The following is a 26,811-nucleotide window of genomic DNA, read 5'->3' on the forward strand; positions in this document are numbered from 1 at the left end:
ACTTGTTGGTGCTCACGTCCACTGCTCCTTGAATGACTAAGTAAGGTTGTGTTAGATCTGAACCATACAGACAGGGGAAGTGGTCGGATTAATATTGTAACATGCCTGGCCGGAAAAATGCAAACGCCCAGTCAAAGTTATCTTGCAGCGCAACAATGGCAATGCGTTCTGCACGCTGACGTTCTCGTCCAAGCACCGGCCAACGAGCTGATTGATTCCATGGAAGCACAGGCCGCAAGGACCTTGAGCTGCACACGATGCGAGATGGGAAGAAATGGAATGTGAATAATGTTGAAAATAATGCCAATTTCGTGATATGCGCAGTCCTGTACAAACATAGTATGCTTGATTCGATCGATATCGAGTAGACGCCACTGCTATCCGTGTCTAAGACGCACGTGCCAGTCAAGCAAGAGATTGGGAAGAAAGGCAATCAACCACTTCAGCAAACGACAGCACAGAACATAAACGCCTCTTGAATTTCCCCAAAGTCATTCATTGCCTTTATTTCTTGCCATATTACATGAGACCAGACAAGACCCAGACTATATAAACGCTTCGACGAGTGTCCGTCTCAATGAGTAACAGCAGAGACGACAAAACCATGGTATACGACTACACCGTAGTCAGAACACTGGCGTTTTTGTACCACGTCAGCAGCGGGTTCTCTCCGCTCTTCGTCTCGGTGTCTTCGATGTACGCCCAGCGTTCCATAAAGTCCGAATGGCTCATCACTGTCGTCAGCTTGCCTGTGATGGCACGGTAAATGTCCTCGATGACGTTGAAGTCGGTGGGGAAGAAGATGTCGAAGTAGCCTTGGTGGACCTGCGTATATCGTCAGTTATAACAGTATAACAGTAGTAGGGATGGACCTACAAATGGAGTCGACACCGGCACCGTCCGTCGCCTATACCGCGTCTGCACCACCGGCGCATTCAGGCCAGGCACCGCATCCGGCAGTCTGTTAAAGTCGCTCGCCAGCAGCCGATGCGCCGGGAAATAGTCGTGCAGGATGTCGAAGAACTGCATCAACCGCGTCGGGATGTACTCCGGCAAGGTGAACTCGCTCTGGAAGGGCATCGCATTGCGAATGCCGCGCATCCACTTCGGACCCAGCGGGGTGGGAAAAGGCCTTCGGGCCGCGGCCTGCCTCACCCGGAGGAACCGCGCCGCGAGGGGATCGAGCTGGGTGTTGTAGTACTCGCAGAACTCGCCATCGGTGTCGATGAGTACGCCGCCTTGCTGCGGCTGCTCCGTCCGATAGTCGTATCGGATCGCGTCGTGGCCGAAATTGTCAAAGACCTCTAACGCCAGGAAGAAGCAGGGCGAATGCACGTAGGTGTCCCAGTCGAAGATCGACTTGTTGATGATCTCGACATGGCCCAGGTGGCCTCCCGCATTGAGCGAATTCTTCAGATTCTTCATCTGCAGGTCTGCCAGGGCCGGCGAGATCTCAATGATCTTGAACTTGGTCCGTTGGTACACCTCATAGTCCGTATCGCGGATGAAATCGAGGATATTCAGCATCAAGGTGCCGTTGCCTGCCCCCATCTCGTAAATGATCAGATCGTGATACGGGTATAGGGTCAACTTGTAGTTCGACACCAGATATCGCGCGATCGCTTCGCCGTAGTACGGGCGGAACAGCTCCGTGGGCGTGTGCCACAACTGCCGCGCTTCATCGGGCTGGATTTCATCCAGCCGGTCCTCGAACTCGGTATAGCGCTCGCCCAGCAGCCGGTGGAAGGCTGGGCCGTCCTCGATCTCATTGAAATTGAACGGCTCGCCGGGATGGAAGATGGTCGCATGCTTGGAGAAATAGCCGTAATGCGGGTTGTACAGACTGTCTGCAAGAAAACACACCAAAAATAAGCCAAGACACCAAAATTATTACCCAAAGACGGAATCGGCGTCTCTAACCGTCAATGAATTCGCGGGTCAACATCTTGACCTGCCTGGGCCGCTCGCGACGATGGCGCAAGTCTTTGGCCGTGACTAATGGGTAGGTTCGCAATTGCTCCGAGATATCCCGCGGATAGTCGTCTCGTTTCGTCCAGAACGTCCCATCGTCGGTATTCTTCCTCTTGGAATTGTTATTGCTGGGTCTCCGTGTGAGGAACGAGCGACGCTGCTGCTGTGCGGTCGCTGGTTGTTTTCCGTGATCGAATCGCCGCAGGGACGAGGCCGGACGCGACTTGACGGACTGGCAGGCGGGATGCCGGAAGAGCTGGCGCAACAGCTGTGTTAGCAGAGCAGAGTCCATTGTGTGGACATTCGACTCTGGTCAGGCGTGAGAGAGGGGAATAGCAGGAGGATGACTTGGTCTGTGGAAAGGCCGCAGAGCAGGTCACAAAGATTCATCGAAGTCACGAGCGGATTGGCTAATGGTGGTCCAAGCTTCTTCCGCCGCCCGCAATATTATCCGATAATCAATCTTTATTTCTTGCATTGATGGAGCAGAAGAGAGAGAAAATATCAACAGACGTATATTCGTATTCATAAATGAATGACTATCATCGCGCCTACATGGGCGCTGCCTTCGTGGCCGGGATCCTGGTGACCCTCGGATTCTCAGAGCTGCTCTATCCACAGATTGAACGCCGCCTGCGAGGAGCACGGAAAACATCATCAGGCCGGAAAACCGATGAGAATATTCCTCTTTGTGACAAAAGTGATGTCGAACTCCTGAATTCGGTCCGAACGGGTCCTCCGGCCATTGTGGACGGCGTCGAAGGCTGCATTGGAAATACGCCGCTCTTCCGGATCAAATCGCTGTCGGACGCGACAGGATGCGAGATTCTCGCCAAGGCGGAGGTATGACTGTCTAGCCATTAATGCTGTATGTCTTTCTAACCTCGAGCTTTGTTGTTAGTATCTGAATGGTGCTGGAGGAAGTCCTAAGGACCGGGTAGCGTTGAGTATGATTCAAATGGTCAGTGCATTTCATATAATCCTCTCATAGATTACAAAATCTCTGACACAGAGGCTGAGACAGGCTGAGCAAGAAGGGTCCTTGAGACCGCATTCCGGAGATGTCATCTACGAAGGAACCTCTGGTTCTACGGGCATCTCACTAGCTACGCTGGCACGGGCTCGAGGGTACTTGGCTCACATGTACGTTAAACTCTTATTTTTTTTATACTATTTGCTGGCTACTAACACTACGATAGCTGCATGCCATCCGATCAAGCAATGGAAAAGTCGGACCTCCTGCTCAAACTCGGAGCCGTTGTCGACCGAGTTCCCCCAGCCCCCATCGTGGAGCCGGGAAACTTTGTCAACAGAGCGAGGGCGCTTGCTCAGGCCCGCACTGCGTCTGCAAGCTCTCCTGCAAAGTCATCTGCGAGTGCAGATCAACTGACGAGCACTGGCGCGACATCCGAGCCCGGTGTGGCGGGTGGACGAGGCTTCTTCACTGATCAATTTGAGAACCCCGCCAACTGGACGGCGCATTACCGAGGCACCGGCCCTGAAATCTTTGCCCAATGCAATGGAAAGATCGACGCCTTTGTGGCCGGGGCGGGCACCGGGGGGACGATATCCGGGGTGGCGCTTTTCCTCAAGCCCAGAATACCCAACATATCCATAGTCCTCGCGGACCCGCAAGGCAGCGGGCTGTACAACCGAGTCCGGTATGGAGTCATGTTCGACATCAAGGAGCGCGAAGGCACCCGGAGACGACGGCAGGTCGACTCGATCGTCGAGGGCATTGGGATCAATCGCGTCACCGCCAACTTCGAAGCGGGCAGAGAATTGATCGACGATGCAGTACGAGTGACAGATGCACAAGCCTTGGCCATGGCACGATGGCTAGTAGAGAAGGATGGGATCTTTATCGGAAGCAGCAGTGCAGTGAACTGTAAGTCGCCGACGTCAAGCCATTGGATCATAACTAATCAGAATAGGTTTCGCGGCAGTCAAAACAGCCTTGAAACTCGGTCCTGGCCACCGGATCGTGACGGTGTTGACCGATTCAGGAACAAGACATCTGTCAAAATTCTGGGCCCAGGCCGGAGACGTGGGAGGCACGGTGGACACCAAATTGGAGGATGTCTTGAACGCTAAAGAGATATAACAGGTACCATAAATCCTCAGACCAAGAGACACAATATTTGGAAGCGCAGACGAAAATCCAGACCACTTTGATATCCCAGACTCCGGCAGAGCCTGGACTGGCGTTGTCCCATCACAGTTTCTTAGAGGGACATTTTGCAAGGGGGTTCATTGAGGCCTTCGCTAGCGACGTCTTGCGCGTTCCAGCAATACTTCCGTACGGTCTGGCTTCTATCTCTATCGACGATATACCTGATTTCGTGTGGACATGATCCGCATCCTCTCCCAAGAGGTTTTCGGACTGTTTAGACGTAGCGGTGTTGCCATTGAGCCTGTGCGGTGTCGAGAAGTCGGCCTGTGAAGCAAGACTTCGTTCAGCCGCGACGGAATGTGCTAAGACTCGACCATCCTTCGAACCTGGTCCCGGGTCATTTGGATGCTGTAAAGACTCCCGTGTTCCAGTTTTGCCGGTCTTGTTTCCGGCCTGGCGACGCAAGAATTGATGCTCGATTTCCTCCTGAGACCGGCTATGAAGTTCAGCCTGATCCGGCGTCAGAAGGCCAGTCTCATTTTCATTTGCGCTTGTACTATCCTGATCCAACTTTCCCATCTTGACTATGGATGTAGAATCTTGCGCCAACGAACTCGATTCACTCAATTCTGGTGTGTTTTTACTGCCAGAAGAGCTCCGTATCCCTGATCGGCGTACATCATCCAGACTGTCAACGTCTACCTTCTGTTTTCTTGCTTGCAGACCCCGTGTCCTATCTGCTTTTCCTTTAGTCGGCGTTGGTGTAACTGACATCGTGCGAACACTTGAAGCTGACTTGGATGGCGACGGGAAGTCTTCCTGTAAAGGGTCATCCGAGTCGCTTTCATCCCGCAACTGCGCAAAACTCCAGTCTCGCACGATGGGCAGCTTGCGTTTGCGCTTAGCACGAACGCCTGGGGACCTTCGATTCTTCTTTACATCCGTATGTCGGCGACGGCCGGGGGTGGGAAGAGCCCAGAGAGATCCTGCAGTCGGAGGCGATGCAGAGCGCACTTGGGAAATGGCCAGTTCGGGTTTAAGCGGTTTCTTGTTCGTATTGGGAGTAGAGAATTTGGCATCGATGTCGGGAACTTGCCACAGGGGATCCAGTGGTTGACCTTTTGGGTGAGAGTCTTTCGTCGACTCTTCTGGATAATGTAGAGATGATGATCTCAACATGGCTTTCGGTTGCTCATGTACGGACTGGCTGGGATGGTCGGAGATAGGTACGGCATCACCAAGCAAAGAGTCAACGCTGCTCCTGTCATCGTCTGCATCAGACTGTCCATCGACATCGAAATCTTCTTCCACTGGCCTGGCTATGAGAGACTCGAGCATGGCCTTCCCTGTAGTGACTTTGGTATCTGTTGCATTCATTCCATTGACATATTTCTCCTGGCCCACATCTTGTAAACGATCTAGCTTCCCCCCTGTAGCCGGCCTGGGAGACGGATCTCTGGACTGAGAAAACGACTTGAGTTGCTCGTGCACCAGCTGTTCGGCACCTTCCCCAATATCATCCTCACTCTGCATTCCCAAGATGTGGCCTTTGTTCACCACGATCTCACCCGTTCTCAGATCGATTTCATCCCCCACATCACTAAAGTCCCTCCCGTACTTCTCAAAGATACTTTCGAAGAGAGATTTGAGACGCAGATCATTTCGAGCGCGGGCTTCCTGTAAATCGAAGTCTTCTGGCACGTCTGGGGTCCCGACAGATAGCCGGGGTCTTTTGCTTGGTCTCTCCATGGTTTAGCGAGGGAGGTGATTGGGGGACGGTTGACGAAGCATAGCCTGTGCTGCTGAATGCGTGATTGTTGAACTAGGCTCCGCGCTTGGACTTCAATTGCCGCGGCATGCTTGCAGCATGTAGGGGACGCATTCAATTGAATAGAGAGCAAGAATGGTAGGTGGAAGCAAGATACTGCCAAACTCGCAGCTCTAGAGGCGCTGTGAGGACATGAACGGTGTCGCCTGGGATTGACGGGCGGCTACCTCAGTAGATTGAAGAAAAGAAAAGAAGTCGCGCTGCTGGAAGCGATACTTGGTCAGGTTCTTGAATCACAAGACAGAGGCTCTGCGGGCTAAGTGGAAAGAAAGCGCGTGGCAGCTGCACGCGGGTCGAGGGTCCTGTCGGCGGAAGCTGTCTTAGCTAATGCAAGGGCTGGACATGACGTTCGCCATATCACCGCTCCGTCTGCCATCGCCAGTCCGACACGTTCCTTGACCATAACAACAGGCATCGACGACTGGTGACATTTCCCACAATGTAGAAGAAGCTCTGAAATCTCCTCCAATACCATCATGTACTGCCAGAAATGCCGCACGCCGTTGAAGCTCGACGGCTCCCTGGAGTCGCTCAATCCCGCAGCTTTTGATCTGCTCGTTGGTATGTTTATGACTCACGATTCCTTCCAAGCATGATAACTGACTCTTTTTGATCGTCGCAGGTTCTACAGGCAAATCCCTCCCCGAGCATCCAAACAATGCGCCCTCGCACCGACCACCTTACCCCCCACAGCGCCGGGACCTCTACGATCGCGTTTCTCGTCACGCTTCTACACCAGTCTACAGGAGGACCATCCCGCCTCCACGCCATGCATCAACAGGCTCGCCCACCCATCCTCGACTGGGACGCGGAGACAGCGGGGGAATGTCCTTTGTCATGCTCACCGAGTCCCAGGTTGCACCGCCGCCGATGACTCCTGGTGTGAATGGTGACAGTGGAAGAGGCGCTGAGGGTGAAGATAAGTCTTTTTCCAACCAAGTAGAGAGAGCGACGCGATTGTTCGAGATCCTCTCTGCCCGCTCCGACATCGACCATCCGATCTGTACGGAATGCACGGAAATGCTGGTGGAAGGACTGCAAAAGAAACTGGCAGCGGCGACGAAAGAGCGGGATGCCTATATTTCATTTCTGAAGACGCTCAACGCGTCTGTTCCATCTCCAGAGGAGGTCGAAGCCGCCGAGAAGTCACTAAAGGCGACGTTAGAGGCGGAGGCCGCGGCATACGAGGAGTTGCTGGCGTTAGAGAAGGAGAAGGCCGCTGTAGACCAGGAAATCGCTGCACTCGAAGAGGAGGCGCGTCAGCTGGATCTGGAAGAAGAAAAATTCTGGCGCGATCGAAACGCGTTCGCTCTGACTTTGTCGGAGTTTCAGAACGAACGCGATGCCCTCAACATGCGCTACGATCATGACTCTCGTCAGCTCGAGCGGTTGCAGCGAACCAACGTCTACAACGATGCATTCTGCATCGGACATGATGGCTACTTTGGGACGATCAACGGGCTGCGGCTAGGTCGTCTGGCTAATCCGTCGGTAGACTGGGCCGAGATCAACGCCGCTTGGGGTCAGACGTTGCTCCTGCTGGCCACGATCGCTGAACGGCTGGGATTTCAGTTCCAGGGTTACCGCCTAAAACCGATGGGATCAACATCAAGAATCGAGAAAATCGAGTATCCCCCGCAGACATCGTCTTCAGGCCAGCCTGTACCATCCGCAGCGCCTAAAATAACCTCTTTGGATCTGTTTTCCTCTGGGGACCTACCCCTCAACCTTCCTTGGATCCACCGCCGCTTTGATGCGGGCATGGTTGCGTTTCTTGAATGTCTCCGCCAGCTGGGCGAGTACGTCGAGCGCACGCCGGTTCCTGTTTCTTCTCGTCGGGGACATCCTGGGGTCCCCACGACTGGTCTGAAGCTCCCGTATGAAATTAAGCGTGACCGGATTGGCGATGCCAGTATCAAGTTGGGTTTCAACCAAAACGACGAGACGTGGACGCGTGCTTGCAAATACACGCTTACCTGCTGCAAGTTTCTCCTGGCGCATGCCAGTAACGTCGCCAGTGCGGGTGCCGGTAACTCGGCGGCCGTCGCAGCAGCAGCCGTATCGGCGCAGCAAGGGGACACTAAGGTCCAGAGTCCAACGAAGTAGGTCAGCTAGAAGTCAACGTCCGAATTTGATTCGCCACGAGAATTGATGCACGAATCTCGACGGACATTTTCCAGACCTCAAATCGAAGAGTACTTCGATTGATCCGGGCAGAAACACCGCTTTCTCTCTCCACGGGCACCGGCAAAGAAGGATAGGCCAGAAACGTATGCCAGCGAGCTACGTCGGAAATGACTGGGAAGAATTATGGCCTATTGTCATGAAAACTACTCGCGGTGCAGTTCAGGAAATCTGCCTCACATCACAATACGTACAGCCAGAGCCATTGGACCTTTTCTCCACAGGTACAATCCATCGATTTGCTTGCCTCGTTTGCTCTCAATGGCAGACAGACCTGGGCTGAGTGTCCTTTTCTGATACCTCTCGTCATTTGATACTATCGACTTTATTGGGCTATTTTCGATCCTGAGCGATTCCGCTCTGGCCCCTTGCGGATGCTGGTTTCGTTGCGTCGGCATTCACAGCAGGTGTGGTTCAATCTGGCACAACCCGTAAGTGTCAGTAGAGCTGGGGTTTACCGTACGATTGGTCCATATATTGCAGCGCAGCGAGGATATTGCGTTGGCTTCACTGTCTTTTTGCAGAATGAGGAAATTGATGATGGCATTCCTGTGTTTGACAGAAATGAAGTGCATCAGGAGGATACCTATACACTTATCTGTCTGGTCGGGATAGAGACAGCCTGGTCGAATATTTTATAGAGCCTGCATCAGGACATTCACCACACACATTATATGCAGTAATAATAGGGTACGATTGGTTTCCTAGCTACCATACAGACTAGTATATAGTACAGTATGGGCATCTGCTCAGTAGGTTATTACTGCTACCTTATAGCGATCAGCTCTCCAGAACATTCTCAATTCGTCAAGAAAACTCCTATTAGAAAAAAAATGTTAAAATTATAAATTCCCTTGTTTATTTTTAGCGAAGAAAATTGTATGAAAGTTGGACCGTTTTTACTCTAGAATTATTATAAATATTTGTCATGATTAAATCAAAAAATTCTGTACTCTGTCAAGAATCCCTAACTGGGACTATTTTGGGCAATAACATCTCTGTACCTAGGTACATACATCCAAGTATGTACTGTACCTAGACGGGAAGTATTGAGTTACGACGATCCGCAGCCAAGGTGGATCCAGATCTCCATCCATGACTCACTTTGCAATCCCCACTCCTTTCGCATCCAACCTTCCAATTCTAATTCCCCGAAATTAAATATTAACAACCAACTGCCTGCGCAGTTAATGCCTGTACCAACAATCGCTGACGTGCCAGCTGATTCGTCAGAACCATCCATCCATCCATCTTCAGCCTCACCCGGTCAAGAGTCAAGACATCACTTCGACTCATCCTGACGAATTCATTCATTCATTCATTCATTCATTGCTGCGCCATGTTGACTCGGTACCTACCTACTTACCTGTATTGTCAGGTACGTGGAGGGGTCACCAAGTAGAATCAAATTCAGCCTTACTTGGCTATTCTCATTGAGCAGATTGGAGGCGCAAATGTGCTTAAATTGATAGGTCGCGCAGGATCGGATGGAGATCTTGTTCACGGATTTATATTTTCTGGCTGCGCAACTGTTGATCAGGGTTGAAAGCTCTGGGAGATTTAAGACATTAATTAGTTATTATTTATTGTTCATCTTCAGAGACAATCAGAGGAATAGATACGACGACAGCCATGGCGACTTCATCAGAAAGTGCCATTCCATCTCTTGGCTCCTACGACACAGCGCTGTGTGTGATACCCCCGACACATATGACTCGAGATATCGACCGTCTGCGCGCGTTGTATGACAAGGCCTACGGGAGATGGCCAGCCCATGTCAATGTCCTCTATCCCTTCGTGGCAGTCGAGTGTCTGCCACGAGCATTAGAGGTGATCCAATCGAAGCTCAGAAGCACTGGCCTCGAGTCTGGATATCAAGACCTCCATGTCCGTCTTGATAAATCCGACTGCTTTGCTCACAAGCGCAGTAATACCATCTACATGACCGAGGATGTTAGTCCTAGCAATGGCAATTCGAGACGGAATCTCGCGCAGCTTCGAAAGGATATTCTGCAAGCATTCAACCGACCCGATGATGCGTACCGCCTTCACCTCACGATTGGTCAAAGTGAAGCACACGATGTCCCTTCGCGCGAGTACCTGCTTGACAAAGCAGGCTTGCTCCCTCCAATTGAGTGGCGCGTCGAAGAACTCGTCGTTCTCGTTCGGGAAAAAGTACACGCACGGGGTGCTGCGTCAAGTCGGATGAGGGTCTGGGGAACTATTTCACTGTCCGGTGATTTCCCTATCACAATTTCCGAGTCTCTCAATTTGCAGAAAAGTCCCAGCCTTGAGAGTGAACTCCCCCAGAATGAGAGAGATTTGAAAGACAGCCAGCTCTCATCATCGTCAGGACACACGCAACCAAATAGTACTTCAAACCCAGCTGCAGCGGCGCAGCCTCCGATCACGTTTCAATTCTCTGCGGCTAATAGCATCTGGAATCCCATCCAGCCAACTGCTCTGCCACCTGACGAACGAGTCACAGCCGGTTCTTTGACAGTATCCACCTATAACGTCTCGGTCGATGCCATCAGTCCACCACCCCGGGATAGGTATCCCATCCTCCTGCAAAACCTGCTCTCCGAGTCGGCACTGGCAGACTTGCTGGTCTTGCAGGAAGTGTCGGATGACTTTTTGTCCTATCTCCTCAACCACGACGACATTCGCAATCCCTATCCTTTTACGACGCATGGTCAACCAGATCCGGCAGAGATCGGTCCGTTGGCTAGCCTATGGAATATCGTCGTGCTGAGTCGCTGGCGCTTTCGCTGGGAATGGCCGCCATTTGAGAAGCGGCACAAGGGTGCCCTAGTGGTTGTGCTAGACACCGTCGGAACATACAAAGATTCTACATTTCTTCCGCTCATCGTTGCTGGCGTTCATCTCACCTGCGGTCTCACAGACAACTCCATTGCCGCCAAACAGTCCCAGGTCAAGTCAATACTCAGACACCTGTCTAGAAACTACCCAGAGAATCAATGGATTGTTGCCGGCGCTTTCAACATCGCAACATCGAGGTATACAATCGACGCAGCTGTGAAGGGGAAATCCATATCCCCCCAGAGTGCAACAACGCTTTCTTCTTTGGACACAATGCTCTTCGAGACCGGACTGTGTGATGCCTGGTTTGCCGCCCGAGCCAGTGCAGGCGAGACGTCAAGTTCCAATCGCGGCAGACTGGAATTTGAAAGCTTGTATGAAGGTGAAGAAGGCGCCACCTTTGACCCGACGGAGAACCCTCTCGCTGCTGAAATAGCCGGAAGAAGTTATCATAGTCGACCGCAGCGGTATGATAGGATCTTTGTCAAGGGAGACAGTCTCAGAGTCACCAACTTCAACATGTTCGGTTTCCCGGGGGGAAACAGTGACAACCAGAGCGAGAAACCCAGTGGACGTTGTGGCAGTGATCACTGGGGAATTCGAGCTTCCTTGGAGCTGGATCCAAATCCGGCAGCTGGTCAGTCTACAATACATGCACATCTGTCGGTTCCGATTCAGGTCAAAAAGGCGCCCCCAGACATTGCAGACGTGACTGCCTTGAAGGCCTGCCTTGATGAGCACCACATGTTCCCAACACATGAAGAAGTCAGCAAACACAAGGAAGTATTTTCTCTCGTCAAGGATCTCCTGCAGCAGGGGCAGTCTCGTGACGCCGCAGAAACCCGATCCAGTCTGTCATTTGTCGTCGTTCCAGTGGGTTCGTATCGTCTGGGAGTGTGGAACACGTCCTCTGATATCGACTGCCTCTGCATCGGACAGATCAGTCCGAAGACTTTCTTTACGATTTTTGTGCCGAAACTCCGCAAGGCAGCAGGCCTGGGGGTCAAGGTCCTGAGAAAGGTCAAAGCGGCCTCTGGGACCATGCTGCAGCTGGAAGTGCGAGATGTTCGAGTCGATCTGCATTATTGTCCTGCTACGAGCGTCGTGGAAAGGTATGATCTGCAACCTGTAGTTAAGCACACAAATATTATGGTCAGTGCCATGCTAACTATCTCAGATGGCCCCAAGTACTGGACTTGCCGCCCTCTGATTCCTCCTTGGACCTGCCAGTGCAGTCGTTGATCAAACTGAACTGCCTTCGAGACGTGGACTATCTGCAACGAACCATCCCTGACCTCGCTGCATTCCGTCTCGCATATCGGTTTATCAAGACATGGGCCAAGCAACGGGGCATCTACTCATCCAAGCTTGGATACTTCGGGGGTATCCATATCGTCCTGCTGCTATCCCGCATCTGCAAGCTTTCTTTCCGCCAGACAGGGGCCATCACGGCGTCGGACCTGATCTGCACGTTTTTCAATCATTATGCACACTTTGACTGGAAGACGGAGATAGTGTTTGACCCCTTCTTTTACAAGCAGCCGCCGCGATATTATCGATCTGCGCGAGAGCCCATAGTCATACTGGGAATCCACCCTCCCAAGGTCAACGTGGCGCACACTGTCTCTCCTTCGTCGTTGAAGACGTTGGATGAGGAACTGAAGCGAGCAGACCGTCTCTTATCTAAGGTTGGCGTCACCTGGTCGGAACTCGTTGGGACTGCGACAGGTATCGATGTGCCCAGTGGGGCCAATGAATTCTTGAAGTCGCACAACAGCTACGTCAAGATCGATGTCCAATACTGGGGCATGTCCTCTGCCAGGGGCAGAATGCTTGTTGGCTGGCTGGAGTCGAGATGTGTATTGCTTCTTGTTGGTATGTTGGCATTTTCAGTCCTGGTGACTTTTCTGACGTAGTACTGACACATAGGCAGATATCAACCGAACGTTCCCCGATATCCATGCCCGGATCTGGCCTGCAAGATTTACCAAGATGGAGGACATTCACGAGAACGAAGGGGAATATCAGGGCTGCTACCTTGTTGGTTTGGCGAAGGGAGATACTGCCAGCTCGCCAAGGATGAGTGAATCAGACAGGAGATCGGCCCACGTTGCCCTGCAGGTGATCCTAAACGGATTCGCCGAGCAGATTCGTAGCGATGAAACCTATTTCGATGCAGCTTCATCCTGGGTGGATGTCACGCTTGTCAAGCAGTCCGATCTGCAAGACCTCCGAATCGACGACCGGGACTTGGGAACATTCTTTGAAGAGGAATCTGACTCCGAAGACGGGGACAGTGTTGCTACTGCTGACGATATTGACCTCGTACCTGACGATGGTTCCGAGGAGAAATCCTTACCCATGCGCCCCAGTATCAACCCTCGTGCCGGAAATGGGAATTCATCATCATCATCCTCCAACAAACCCGCCGGTGCAACCCGGCTCCGCCCCGCAGGCGACATCCTCAACCGCCTGCGATGGGACCCCAGTCTCGACAGCAGCGACTACCTAGTCGGCTACGAGGATCGGTTCACGGGCATCCGCGAGATGGTGATCTACCGGTGGAAGTCGGAGCAGACGGACGAGGAGTTCATCCCGCAGCACCGGATCGTGTATTTCAAGCGGAAGAGCGATGGGGTGGTGGTGTGGGATCGGACGACGAGGAGGGATGACATTTTTGGCAGTGGTGATCAGCAGACTGGAGGGCAGAAGAACTGAGTTGGCACCCTGTATGGGGGAGTTAGTTTGTTGACTGTAGGAGTTGATAGCAATGAGGATGAATATCCTGTAGAAATACACATGACAAATCACGCCTGATATGTCTGACTGACTGTGGAAATAGACTATTAGTAATTTGCCGGCAGGTGCCGATGTGTACATGGTGTCTGTTGGCGGATGCCTTCAAATCTTACGCGAGTCACCTGTCCGCTGGGTGAATCTACTTGCCTACCTACCTAGGTAGAGATAAGTCCTATTGGGTCAGCTCCCAGACCTAGGGCTTAGGGTCTAGGGTCAGGGCTGCGTGCCTGTCTTGCCTGTCTGCCTACAAGAGACATATCTCACCCACTCAGCCAGTCAAGCACCTTCCCATACTCACACATGACTCAATCCTTGAGCATCCTTGAGTATCCTTGAGCCACTCCGTCCTTCATCTCTGAGCATCACTTCGATCTATCCATTCAAGGGACAAGGGTCGACAGCAATATAGATAGCTCCCTCGTCGATATTCCGAATGGACCCCACTGGCTTGCCTTCTCTGTCCACAGAGTTGGTCCTTCTGATTCTGCAGTCACTTTCCTCGCCCAGGGACCTATATTCCTTGATCCGTGCATCCGTGTCGTGTTATCGCACCTTCGTTTCTTATCGGTACGCCGTCTTTTCGGCTATCCTCCAGAACGCAATCCATCCTGCCGCACGGGCTGATGCCTTGATGGCTCTGAACGCTCGTCAGATCGCAGGAACTTTCAAGGAAAAAGAGTACTCGCTTGACGTTGTCCGATTACGGGCTTTCGACTACCTAAAGAGCTACCCTTCTCCGGAGCCCGCCAGAAGTCTCCGTGAAATGGTCATGTCTGCTCACGAGCAGCTAGAGAAGCTGTTCCGTTTCTATTCGGTCGTTGAAGGCTTTGTCTCTGATTACTGCGACAGAGCATTGCGTCAGCTAAACACGTCTCGTCTGACTCCTACCGCGACAACGCCAACTTCGACAACGTTATCTTCTACCGAACTGGGACGTCTGCAGCGAGCGTTCTTTCGCTTCGAGACCTACGCGGATCTTTTTCAATTACTTCCACAGCATAAAGTCGCTTGGGTCCCTGAGTCCGTTCTGGATGAAACAGAACCGGCTCTTGCATTTCTCTCGAGGTTTTCCTCTTGGGAAATTGAGGAGATCGCGTGTGTCAGTCAGTTCGTTGCTGCGCTAGTCGGGGAAATCTTTGACAAGGTAGAAGACGATTTTGTGCATGCGGTCGAGGAAGCGGTTGCGTCACGCCGCTGTCAGGATACACGGGATGACGAGAATTTTGCTTGGCTTACATTTCTCGAATGGTATTGCCCGCCGTTTTTCAAAGATTACACGCGAGATGAGAAGGATAATCATATTGATTTCGTCGTTTCTCGCGGGCTTTTATTCGTGAAACGGTTATTGCGCCTGGAACCGCTATCCCTCAGAAAGGAGGTATTTGATTCAGCCTTCGATGGATCGTACCACATACGCCACCTACAATTGGCTTTGGCAGATTCAAATCCTGTACGGCGCAAGATCAAGGCCGAGCGGCGCGCTGCGAAAAGTTCTAATAAGGTCCGCGTTCCTTCCAATGCTGACGACTCCCTGACGCGGTGCAACATAGGGTGGCTGTGGGCATTTGGATATAAGCGAGCGGCCATCACGATCAACGCTGCAGGAAACTCCGACCTCCGAGACCAGGGTTACGTCTTCTGGGATCGAGATCGACTGCAGCAGTCCGGCCTGCTTCGCAGTCCCCGGGTCCGTAATGAGGGCAATGATTTGGACTATCCTTATCAAAATCGCACCGAGTTGTCCAGCGTGGAAGAAAGACTGAGACATCTCAAAGTACCTGGGAAGGTCATCGAGGAGTTGGTCCCAGACTACTGTCCAACCACTCCTGGGACCAGAACTTGGTTGAATGCTCTGATCGATATGTTCTAACCACAGATGAACGAGCGAAGGACAAGATCCTGACTGGCTGCTACTGGACAAAGCACTTTCATCTGCTCTTCACATAGCTGACAGCTTCAAAATTTACCGAAACTGAAAGGAATAGCTATAATTCATGTACATAATGTCCCTGCTAGCGAGGTTTCTCTTTCCTCATATTGAAGAAAAAAAAGAAAAGACAATAGGCTACTCTTCTGTCCACTATTTGCACTGCACTAGTCACAATTTATGTCTACTTCTAGACTATACAGATCCAACTTCCGCGTGAGAAAAAAAATATACCCGTTGCCACCTTAGTTTTTGGTAATTCAAAAAGTGAGAGAAGAGAAGAAAGAGAAGAGAAGGAAAAGGAGAGATGAGTAGAGAGATTATTGATCCCAGTTAGTTCGTTCGTTCGTTCGTATTCACACCTAGTCTAGCTGACTTACCCGCCTCCCCCCCAACAAGAATTCCCACAAAAAGAAGTAATAAGTGCTGGTACATTATTGTAGTGTTACCGTGTTAAGGATATCATATCATATCATATCATCATCCTTAATCAAGCCCCCTACCCTATCTTACTTACATCTGCGTAATCTCTCCCAGTCTCTCTCATTCCCTTATTTATCCCTACCTAGTAGACTATGCTAACTATACTGTACAGCTACCTTCTATTTGCGTTTGCTTTGCTTATTTGCTGCTATGCCATGCCGGAGTTTTTTTTTTTAATTGGACGCGAACGGAATTTGGTAAAATGTAGATCCACAATCCAAAATCAATCAATCAGGACACGTTGGATGATATGTAGAATCTGCGAGGTGTCTATCTCTCTCGCTCTTTCTTTTCTTTTCATTTCTTTTTTTATTTTTGTTTACGGTAGATTTATAATAGATGACGGCATCAGATTACTGTTCTGTCAGCCATCGCCAGTCTGTATATGTAATGTATATATACGTTTTGTTTTTCTGGTGATATAGTAATCCAATTCGAGGCAATGTAATTTCTAGCATAAATTTACATTTACAATCAGTGGAACTTGAGCTGTGCATCTAGGGAGGACTATGTATTAAGTAAGTAAGCAGCTGGATTAAGCTTCAGGATCTTAAGAAGCACCAAGTGATCCCTCCCCCCTTACACTAGCCTGTAGCCTGTAGTCCCTAATGGGTTGCTGGTAGTATAGAATTTGAGACTTTGGGCCCTTGAATACCATAACTGGGAATTAGATAGGTTATGCTTGAGTTATATCAGCAATAAATCAGTGAGTAAATGTTCCTAGAGAGAGGAATCAATCGTGATGGTTACGTTACTGATAGGCCGGCATACCCACATCACCTAGGTAATTCACTTTCGCCCGGTGGTGTATCTATCGAAACCTGATGAAATTGCAGCTTGCAGATGATTTGAGGCTCATGATTGAAATAAAAAACATTACACCGCGCTGGAAGTCCCTGTGGGTTTGGGAGACTGAAGTCTGGGTACTTGAGTCGGGTTATGGGAATGAATGCGTATGATTTTAATCAACACCCTTAATTAAAAACTAACTAGATGAGAACTGTAGGTTGTCATGTAGTGTCATGTAGTATAGAAACAAGCGTAATCCTATTTGAATCAAATTCCAGACTCAATTTGCCTGTTGTCTCCGAACTGACAATATTGAAACCTACCCAAATTATGTGTTGATAATGACTGAACAGACCTCGATCATATTCACGCCTCTTGAATCAATACTGGGATAGTGATCTCTCTTGGTTCATTTCTCCTGGCCCGAGTAGCCAACATGGTTCTTTTCGGAGGACGAGCCTTGCGGCCAGCTAAGAGCCTTCTTGTAGCCTCCTTTGCAACGAGATGATCGCTCATCGCAGCTTTCCAAGTCGCACTGGATTTGATCGCGCTTGATTGCGTGTCCGGAGGATCAGCACTAAAAGGGAGCGTCAGTTTAATCTCTGTGTGTATGTGGAAATTAGCAGACGAAAGCAGGAGTATCAGAACAGACCCGTCGTACGCAAGCTGGACCATGAGGTCGCCACGCGCATTGAACATGGGATCCTTCATCAGGAAGGTCCCCTTGGCCGGTAGGAACAACTTATGTTTGTCTTGCAACGCATCCACTAAAGTGTGCCGGATCGTCTCCGTGCTGTTTTCCAGGGAGCCATCAATCGCGTTCGAAAACTGCGAGGCTACATCGTCAAGTGTACTATTTACCCAATACATCCCTTCCATGCTTGCCTCGTGTGTGGTGACGCAGAGACTTTTACCATCCGCATTGTCTACCAGGGCAAACACTACCCCGCCGTCGTGGATTTCGGTCAGTGCCATGTTGAATTGCCAATTGGAGGTAATTGTTATCCGACACCTACAAAGACAGAGTTGGTCATCTCGCGGTGATGTTTCACGGGAAAGAGAATAATGAACGACAGGGTTCGTGGAGACAGCACCAACTCACCAGCTACGATAGTTATCAAAACCACAATAGTAAGTAAAGACATTAGTCCCACTTAGAGATACAGTCTCTTGACCCTCTGCGTAAGAGAGTTTGGTGGTGTTCGTCGCTGTAGGCAATTCCCATGTCAGTCCTTATGATAATGGAAAGGAATAGCTAGCTTACACTTCTGTTGCGCCGTGAAGGAACTGCCCCCACCGTACACGGTGTTCTCGCTGGATAGCTCATAACCCGTCCAAGTCCATGTGCTCTGCGTGCCTTGAGTCTGAAATGCGTAATAACCGTCCTGGCTGCTCGTGTGGCTTGGATTGCTTCCGACGCGAGAACATACGTTCGCCGACCAGGGATGCGAGGACTTGGAACTATCATAGTAGATGTACGGCGTCGTCGGTATGACTTCGGTATCATTGTTGATCGTTTGCAGCAGCGGAAGTAGCCATCTGTCCCAGAAGACCTTCCGATTCATCGAGTAGACGCCGTTCTCATTCACGAATGTACCCTAGTAGGGCAACCCGACAGGAGACGGCGGCTCTGCAAAGTCGGACATCATCAGGTAACAGAGCGCGTTCTTGTCCAAGTTTTCGGTGGTCCTGGGAGATGACTGACTGGGGTCTTTCCAGGGATACGTGTAGTAATCGATCGATGTCGGAGGAAATGTTGGGACATACGAACCCGCTGTGGCACAGTTGACTTTGTCTTAGTTCTCTTGTATGGTCTGAATGGACCACAGCACACTTACAGTCCTGGGAGCGGTTTGCCTGCATCGAGATGCCTAAGATGTTGCACCCTTTCTCAGACATGGCGAGCAGCCATTTGGAGATGAAATCATCAAAGCTGGCACGTGCTTCGGCGGTCTCCTTGCTCCAATCTTCATTTCCGAAACTGCTCAACGAAGGTTCATACTTTGTGGTGGCTAATTTTGCAATCAGTGGATTGATCGAATCAACAAGGAAAACGAGTGCAACTCAGTCACTGACAAGAAGAGTCAATGTGAAGCTGAGCGAGAGAAAAGTCTCCTTCCGGAAGCCCCGTCCGACTCATGTAGTCCTTGTATCCCAGGTCTGATTTCTTGAGAATTTTCTGGGCTAGATATCATCCAGTCAGTCATTGAATCAAACTGTCCAAAATTCACTGGTAGAAACGGACCGATTTTGACAGAAAACGCAAAGACCCAGTTATCAATCTCCCAGTCCTTTGTGGAGTCATCCTCTGGGTCATCACTGACATAAAGATGGAGACTTCCCGAAGTCATAGACAGCATAAAGTACAGCTGAGGATCGACCGTGGTCACCTGTAATTGGACCCTGGGCTGTCCGAGGGTCACGTCAATGGAACCCGATCTCGTTTTGCGTTTGAAGTGACGGATCGGCGAGTCGTCATCGGCAATGAGCCACATGTTCTTGAAAGCATCGTTGATCATGGCCTGGCTGAGGACAATGATCTGCTGGTAGGGGTCAGGGTTCGTCTTGTTGACGAAGCTAGACGTGAATGCGGCCGACATATTGGTCCACGGGAGTTAACGCATATATCTGTTATTCCAGGTGTATGATATACGAGACAGTGGGCGAGCACCATGGAAGAAATGACCTCCAAGCGATTTAACACCGCACTTATAAACTTTCGACTTCTCTACGAGAGGAAAATGCCGTGGAGACGGAGAGGAATGCGGGCGGACAGAAACAGCAAGTGGACGAGGCTGGCTGAGGAGGGTGCTGGCTGCGCATGGGGCTGGCTGAAAGGGCAACGCATTCCTCCAGCAGTCTTGAGCTGCGACCCCCCTCCACGATGCAAGGCGATATTACTGACTGAGACGAAGGTCCCTCAGGTAGTTGAGTGGGATACTGTTGCGCTCAGATTGTGGTCTGTGTCGGGGGTATCATCCTTTATCGCGAATTCTGTTCCTATCGATCGAATCATCAACCGTCAACATGAAGAGGAACATGAAGAGGACAATCCCCCAGATATATTAATGAGTGCCCAAACAGGCAGTTCTTCCCCCAGAATATTTACTTCTGGCTGCATGCATCCTGAGTCCTTCCGTATCGCATCCAATCCAAGTCCTGCTTCTCCTCTCTATCGAAGACAATCAATCTCCTGGCAGCTGGGATGAATACCATCTGGCGTCCATTGCAACCCTATGTTTCAACTGGATCCATGTCATCTTCCCTGGAAGCTGCGACCCTGGACTTGGAGGAGAGAAGAAGTTCTTGGAGGAGGAGCACGAATGGTCTCGGAGGGCCTACCACTCCATGCAGCCTCGATAGCGGATTTAAACCCAACTGTAGGATGTTTTCTCTCGGAAATGACACGAAATTGCATTCGCATCTTCGTTATACGACGACAGCGAGCTCCTCTAATCTAACGTCGAGCCGCCATAAGTGATTGATTCCATCCGACCATCACAATCAAGCAGTCAACATGATCACAATCAAGCAGGACTCGGAGCTCATGACAAACCTCGTTGCCGCAAATCCAGTCCCAGCAGGGAGTCGTTTCGTGGCCTTCAAGGATGCGAAGCTCAACCCAGCTATCTTCAGCCTCGGAGAAGATCAAAAGCTGAATCTGATCATCGATGTGGACGGCACATCGAGTCTGGTCGACTTTGGAGACGTGTCTGGTCTTGCCAAGGGCAACACTGATGTGCTAGCCTTCGATGTCCAGCAGGCACCCGACCTGAGTCTCAATATCTGCTTCGTGACGGCAACGGGCAACGGGCAGTGCGACTTCTGGCTGCTGCACGGCCTAACACCAGACGGCCTGTTAAAGGAGCCGGCCGAGACTAAGATTATCAAAGGAACCGGACTCCCCCTGGTTTATCATATTTTCATGGTATGGGATGATCTGAGGTCGATTCTCTCTCAAACTGACTTGATGGTGTAACAAAGAGCGATTTGAAAACGGACACAGCCTCAACGCTGCCACTTGTTTTTGTCGCCTTCCAGCCTGTCAATAGAATCATGAGAGAGGAACAGCTTGGCTTGGTTGAGATCGTCTCGACGAACGGTGGCTCTACAGTGAGTGTGAACAAGTCATGGACGCTAGCCACCAATCCCAGGCGAATCATCGACGTGGCTTTCGGGACGTGTAGACTTGGAGACGGCGCTTTCGTCCTGTATGAGACTGCCAGCGGAAAGAAGGTGCAGTTCAAAGTGTTCAGAGGTCCTGGGGCAGGCTTCGTGGTGGAACCTCAGTGTCCTGCCGGTAAATAGTCAACTCTCCTTGTGTACATTGGATCTAATGTGATGTCCACAGGTGCCACATGTTTGACCGCTTTCATTGACCCAAAAACGAAGCAGTCGATCCTTCTCACCGGCGGCGATGTCATCAGCGTGTTGACCTCGAAGGAGTACGTCTCGCCAAAAGGAACAGCTCGCAACATAGTAACGCAGAGCTCCTCGATGAGGCTCAAAGATATTCATGTGTCGCAAGCGGGCGACAACCTCCGCATCTGGTATACTACTACTTCTGATGCGGTGTACTACTACACCACCAAGGTATCGGCTCTATGAGAAGGCCGCCTCGTTCCTCTCCTCCCGGAAGGAAAAGGGGGACAGATATCAAGCATGCTCTCTCTGAGAACTCTAAATAAGCGCAAGACAGCGGTGGTCAGCTCTCTTCTCTCTGTGGACGAGCGCGGCAATATCATCCTTCTCCAGCAGGACTCGCAATTGAACATGTGGCAACGATACCCAATTTACCATGCGTCTTTGGTCAACACGATCGAAATCAAGGGCTATACGATGCGAATTCAAACCGACGTCTCAAATGATGCCGGTGAAAGTAACCAGCAGGATTTGCCTACAATTATCCCCAAGTGCTGGCTTTTCGTGCGCAGCTCTGGTGTTATCTGCTGTCTCATCAATGGGAGATCCAGCATACTCTCCACGACGGGCAACTGGTTCCAGACAGACGTGAATGGGGTCCTCAATATAATCTTTGCCACCAATGACGCGTCATGTCATAAAGTCTACGTTGACCTCTTTCGCCCTGATGGCGATGATACTGTCAAGGTGCTGGATGCTCCACCGTTGGACCCCAGTCGTAAGGTAGTCTCCAAGTTGGACAATATTCAGTCCGGATCAGACCTGCTCGCGGCCAGAACACAAAATGGCAAGCCGCTGCTAGGCTCAGATGTGAGCGCCGACGATGCGGATAAGGCAGTGGAGGCGCTCGGATTGCTGGCCAAGAAACTGAGACAGTTGGATCAGCAGGACACGGAACGACTTGCAGCGAGCAAAGCAGCGTTACGGAGTCAAACCTTGGCGGCCCATTCATTGCCTGAGTTTTGGTTCTGGGATGACGTTGTTGATGCGCTATCGGATGCGTGGCACTGGGTGGAGGAGAATGTGGAAGAGGCTTGGGATTGGGTATGCGAGAAAGTCGCTAAGACAAACTTCATTCCTCTGTCTCAGCTATGCACCGTGACAGGTCGCGCTGATGGTTGAGTGAACTCTAGACGATGTTGTCAGAGAAGTTGTTAAAGCGGTCAAGATGGTCATCAAGATCGGGAATGATTTGTTCGATTTTGTCCTGGATACGGTCTCAACAGTCGTTAAAGGAATTTCATGGGTTTTCCAAAAGATTGGGGTCTCCTTCGAGAAGTTGATGGAGTTTCTGGGCTTCTTGTTTCAGTGGGATGATATCGTCGACACCGCTGACAGCCTGGCAACTTGTTTCAATGTAGGTCTGGAATATGGTCAGCAGTTGTTAAACGAGGCAGATGTGAACGTCCAGTCTTGGCTGGAGAACACGAGGAAACCTCTCAAGGAGCAGCTTGCATCCCTCATCGACAACAGTCTTACAGATATCAAGGTAGGTCTGAACAGTTTTAGCTCGATGCCGACTAGCCGCCTCCAAAGCAGCGCGAATGAGAAGAATAGTCCGGTAGAATTCAAGAGTGGCGTGGCATACAACTGGATGAGTTACCAATTCATGTATGGAGGAGGCACAAATGCCCAAATGCGGAGTTCTTCGTCAGCAGAGTCGAATGACCAGATCATTGGAAAGCTTTGGCTTGACATCAAGAAAGAACTCGAAACGATGGAGACGCTCGCCCGCAACCTGGTCGACGACTTTATTTCCTTTTTTGAAGGAGGATCCTTTGACTTGAAAAGCCTGCTCCAAAAAATCACGGCCGACATAGTGGATGCGATAATGGACTCACTGGAAACCATCAGTGATGTTCTCTTCAAGACGCTATCCTTAGCAATGGGCGTGGTGAAAGAGCTCGGGAACACCGTCATCGACGTGCCCATCATTTCACAGCTCTGGTCGTTGATTACGGGCGGGCGTCCACTGATCTTGGTCAATTGCTGCTCTCTCCTCGTGGCCGTGCCAACGACCATTGTTTACAAGGCCGTCGCCCAGAAGGTTCCACCGAAACTCAAGGGCCGACTGACCGAGGACACCTTTCAGCAGTATGTCGAGACAGGCACGGTTTCTGGAGACTCAACTCTCCCGGCCGATATTCAGTCATTCGGCATGGCAGCTGTGGTCGGCTTGGGAGGCGTTTACCGGGAAGTTGTGTTAGCATCAATCCTGGTCGGCAGCGTGTCTGGCGGGCTCGGATTGGTATTTGCTTCGATGAACCAGAAGGCACCATTCCACACATTCCTCGAGATCCCAGACTCGGTGGGAAACGTCATCGACTCCGTGTCGCTGATATTCGAATGCGGGGGACTGTTCTTCAGTTGGCCACTCAGATATGAGACAGAGAAGTTTCAATTTGTTGACGTGTGTCGCTGGGGGGTAAGTGAAGCACTGATACCTCTGATTTAACAATCTCGCTGAGCGGAAGTGCTAATCAATCTTGGACATCACTTTATCCTATTCCAGGTATGGCTGCTCGATCTCGTCAATGCCCTGGCGATTGTTGGAACTCGCACCGTGGGAGCCATGGAAGGCATCAAGAGGGTTACCTCCAAACGCTGGCGGGGCACGATTGCTGCAGCGACCTGCTTTCCAGCTCTCTTAATGGAGCTCGCGGTTGCTATCGAAGATTACGGACCCCGGAACTTCACAGCCGCCCAATTCACACGGCACATAATTGAGGCAGTAGCTACATTTGGTTCTCAGGCTGGTTTCGCTGCCGCTGCATGGAGCGATCAGCTCAATAACCCCATCACATATATTGGACTGGGTGTCTATGGAGCTTGTACTGTATTGGCACTTGGCCTGAAGATATATGACTTCATTGAGGAACAAAATGAGCGCCATACTGCTGAGAAGGACTAATATCTGAGGGTTACTGGTAGGGAATCTATCCAGTTATTTAAACCAGTTATTTTAACTCTTCAATATAAGAATCGAGTTCTTCCTTGGTTAATATATGATAATACATGTGATCTTCTAAATAATCAGAACCGATAGGTGTACATAGAAATTCGGAAAGTTCTGCTTCTGATTTACATCCTTGCAGAGACTGCATATGTTCTTAGCACTGCATGCCCATGTGAGGTATAAGGGAGCTGCTTGTGGGTTTTTTGTTTAACGATAATATTACCTACTTAGATACCTGAGAAAGAGGGGGGGTTTGATTGTTTTTATGATTATTAGCTTGCTTTGCCTTACGCGATTATATTTTGGGTCAAGACAGCTGAATAACTATTATGCCCCAAGTAAGAATTCGTCATTTTTTTTTCTACAGTTGTATGAGCTTATAAATCGGACTACTTCATTTAATATAGAAATACCTAGGCATTAAAGTTGTACTACTCCTTTGCTCCGGTCCGTCTTGTTGTTAGGTTCTACGGTTCGTTGCTGACCTGTTTCCATTTCTCGCCATCTGCGTCATTGTCATCGGGTACTCCGCAATCGTCAGTCTGAGATCACAAGGGAGAAACGAGTTTGTAAAGGTGGCTATTTAGGGAAACACATCTTATTGTAAATTTAGATATGCGCACGTTTGTATATATACACAATACAAACATTTTTCCCCTGCGCTTGTATATAGATATATATTATATATTGTTATTGTTACTTACCTAACGACTGAACGAATTTCCTTCTGGCTTTACGCTTTATTTCTCGTTTCTTCTATCCTGTAGGTAGGATGGCCACCACGTTAGATCGATTGCAAAACCCAGGCCCCATCCACCCCGGCAAGGTCGCTCAGTCGGCTATCAAACCTGCCATCGCCAGACCCGTGCGCATCCGAGTCATTGACCCCCTCGACCACGAGGCCCCGGCCATCATACACGAGCCGCGCAGTTACAATGCGCGAGAGGCGAATGGAGCGGCAGCGGTGTTGATCAGTGGTGCGGGCGGAGGAGTGAGTGGGCCAGCAGGTGTGATGCATCTACGGGAGTGTCCTAGGATATGACGATATTAACACATGGTCTTGTTGCCCAGGAATATATCCATCTCTGGCCGATAAACTCGCTCTGCTGCTCTCTATCCCCTGTATCCGGCTCGACTATCGCAAACCTGCTCAGTCGTCGTACTGTTCCGCAGACGTAGTGGCATCCATGGACTACCTCGCTGAACAATACTCCTCGTCGAAATTCGTCCTGGTAGGCTGGTCCTTCGGAGGCAGTCCGTGCTTCACAGTCGCAGCAAACGAGCCCGATCGGGTCTACGGCGTCGCGACCGTAGCTTCGCAGACAGCAGGGACCGACGGCATAGCGAAGCTGAGTCCGCGTCCCGTGCTGCTTCTCCATGGAACGGAGGATACCTGTCTGTCACCGGCGTGTTCAGAAGCTCTGTACCGCTCATATGGCACCGAAGGGAAGAGGGAGTTGCGCCTGTTTGAGGGGGATGACCACGGCCTGAGCAAGAACGCTGTCGAAGCGGAAAAGACCATCTTCAAATTTATTGCAAGCACTCTGGGTTTTGAGAAGTTATTGGAGGAGGACTACACGAATGAACAGGCCGGTAAAGATCTGGCTGGGAGCAAGGAGGAGAGGATTAACGAGATGCGCGCTGGCCATGATTTTGAAGGAGGCGAGAGGCTGTAATGCAGTTATCACACCATCCTGCAGCGATAATATTTTTTTTCCAACTTTTCCATGAGACCACTGGATGCTGAGAACTGTTCATAATAGATTAGCCAGAAGAGAATACTGTCAACAGGAACTTTGTGACCGAAGATGACATAGCGACTTGGACACCGTCAAATATCCAGTCCTCAACCACGCGTCCATGAGACTGATACCGATTTGACTCTGTTTCCACAGGTATCAAAAAATCAATCTTGACATGGTTGATAGTCATTATGAGAGATTTCGATCATCTTGTAAGCATGCTGAAGATTCGACATGGCTGGTTCCATAGAAATGCTCCATTCTGCCGGCAGGGCGGTGTCGCTTTATTACCTCACATTGGCTAGATCCAGTAGGCGGTGAGCTGTACTACTAGCCTAAATAGGAAGTAACACGTGACCCAGCAACCTTGCAACGACCTCACCTCAGATTCTTAGGTTTACCAGCCTCGCCGCTCCTGCCATTGTTGTGAGAAATTTTGGCGAGAAAGGACATGAAAATAAGTATCTTTTTGTTCATGTGACTAGGGGTCAGGTGGCTTGCAGGTAACTGACACAGGAAATGTCACATGTTCAGGAAGTTCATCCGATTTCCCCGATGTTCCCGATTTCTGGCCTGATATTTTAGGATCACCTGACCTGACTTGGTCACTCTGCACATGACTGTCCTGTCAACCTTAGATGAACATTCATCTGAGAACATCTGGACTCTCCATTCATATTCATTATGAACAGAAATGTATTATCCTTGCATTCTTAGTGCCACCACTCAAGGAGATACAGAGGGAGGGAGTTACAAGGAGCAATCCCGACGGAC

The 26,811-nt window shown here is 50.4% G+C and overlaps 9 protein-coding genes across 9 annotated transcripts; 6 read left to right on the top strand and 3 right to left on the bottom strand.

Annotated features, from left to right (window-relative positions):
- Positions 1 to 615: 615 nt before the first annotated feature.
- On the bottom strand, positions 616 to 2,263 carry VTN77DRAFT_3473 (uncharacterized protein; the record flags this gene model as incomplete). Its single annotated transcript, XM_069419425.1, has 3 exons — positions 616 to 825; positions 877 to 1,847; positions 1,921 to 2,263. 3 exons carry the CDS (start codon positions 2,261 to 2,263, stop codon positions 616 to 618), a joined length of 1,524 nt encoding a protein of 507 aa, XP_069278497.1.
- Positions 2,264 to 2,502: 239 nt separating this feature from the next.
- Positions 2,503 to 4,075, top strand: VTN77DRAFT_3474 (uncharacterized protein; the record flags this gene model as incomplete). The annotated part of the gene is made up of 5 exons (XM_069419426.1): positions 2,503 to 2,814; positions 2,873 to 2,932; positions 2,996 to 3,114; positions 3,171 to 3,859; positions 3,906 to 4,075. The coding sequence occupies 5 exons, from the start codon at positions 2,503 to 2,505 to the stop codon at positions 4,073 to 4,075; spliced, it is 1,350 nt and encodes a 449-aa protein (XP_069278498.1).
- Positions 4,076 to 4,186: 111 nt separating this feature from the next.
- VTN77DRAFT_3475 (uncharacterized protein) lies at positions 4,187 to 5,833 on the bottom strand (the record flags this gene model as incomplete). The annotated part of the gene is made up of 1 exon (XM_069419427.1): positions 4,187 to 5,833. The coding sequence occupies one exon, from the start codon at positions 5,831 to 5,833 to the stop codon at positions 4,187 to 4,189; it is 1,647 nt and encodes a 548-aa protein (XP_069278499.1).
- A 555-nt stretch (positions 5,834 to 6,388) lies between these two features.
- VTN77DRAFT_3476 (uncharacterized protein) lies at positions 6,389 to 8,018 on the top strand (the record flags this gene model as incomplete). The annotated part of the gene is made up of 2 exons (XM_069419428.1): positions 6,389 to 6,473; positions 6,535 to 8,018. The coding sequence occupies 2 exons, from the start codon at positions 6,389 to 6,391 to the stop codon at positions 8,016 to 8,018; spliced, it is 1,569 nt and encodes a 522-aa protein (XP_069278500.1).
- Positions 8,019 to 9,728: 1,710 nt separating this feature from the next.
- VTN77DRAFT_3477 (uncharacterized protein) lies at positions 9,729 to 13,637 on the top strand (the record flags this gene model as incomplete). The annotated part of the gene is made up of 3 exons (XM_069419429.1): positions 9,729 to 12,031; positions 12,097 to 12,794; positions 12,853 to 13,637. 3 exons carry the CDS (start codon positions 9,729 to 9,731, stop codon positions 13,635 to 13,637), a joined length of 3,786 nt encoding a protein of 1,261 aa, XP_069278501.1.
- Positions 13,638 to 14,151: 514 nt separating this feature from the next.
- VTN77DRAFT_3478 (uncharacterized protein) lies at positions 14,152 to 15,588 on the top strand (the record flags this gene model as incomplete). The annotated part of the gene is made up of 1 exon (XM_069419430.1): positions 14,152 to 15,588. One exon carries the CDS (start codon positions 14,152 to 14,154, stop codon positions 15,586 to 15,588), a length of 1,437 nt encoding a protein of 478 aa, XP_069278502.1.
- Positions 15,589 to 17,283: 1,695 nt separating this feature from the next.
- On the bottom strand, positions 17,284 to 19,517 carry VTN77DRAFT_3479 (uncharacterized protein; the record flags this gene model as incomplete). Its single annotated transcript, XM_069419431.1, has 10 exons — positions 17,284 to 17,494; positions 17,570 to 17,753; positions 17,832 to 17,929; positions 18,020 to 18,125; positions 18,182 to 18,281; positions 18,348 to 18,456; positions 18,529 to 18,691; positions 18,756 to 18,929; positions 18,994 to 19,101; positions 19,163 to 19,517. The coding sequence occupies 10 exons, from the start codon at positions 19,515 to 19,517 to the stop codon at positions 17,284 to 17,286; spliced, it is 1,608 nt and encodes a 535-aa protein (XP_069278503.1).
- A 917-nt stretch (positions 19,518 to 20,434) lies between these two features.
- On the top strand, positions 20,435 to 24,250 carry VTN77DRAFT_3480 (uncharacterized protein; the record flags this gene model as incomplete). The annotated part of the gene is made up of 6 exons (XM_069419433.1): positions 20,435 to 20,845; positions 20,902 to 21,217; positions 21,269 to 21,510; positions 21,571 to 22,383; positions 22,598 to 23,764; positions 23,852 to 24,250. The coding sequence occupies 6 exons, from the start codon at positions 20,435 to 20,437 to the stop codon at positions 24,248 to 24,250; spliced, it is 3,348 nt and encodes a 1,115-aa protein (XP_069278504.1).
- Positions 24,251 to 25,482: 1,232 nt separating this feature from the next.
- Positions 25,483 to 25,971, top strand: VTN77DRAFT_3481 (uncharacterized protein; the record flags this gene model as incomplete). The annotated part of the gene is made up of 1 exon (XM_069419434.1): positions 25,483 to 25,971. One exon carries the CDS (start codon positions 25,483 to 25,485, stop codon positions 25,969 to 25,971), a length of 489 nt encoding a protein of 162 aa, XP_069278505.1.
- Positions 25,972 to 26,811: the final 840 nt, after the last annotated feature.

Source organism: Rasamsonia byssochlamydoides (genome assembly GCF_041956645.1).
Source record: "Rasamsonia byssochlamydoides strain NRRL 3658 unplaced genomic scaffold VTN77scaffold_24, whole genome shotgun sequence".
Classification (NCBI taxonomy): domain Eukaryota; kingdom Fungi; phylum Ascomycota; class Eurotiomycetes; order Eurotiales; family Trichocomaceae; genus Rasamsonia; species Rasamsonia byssochlamydoides.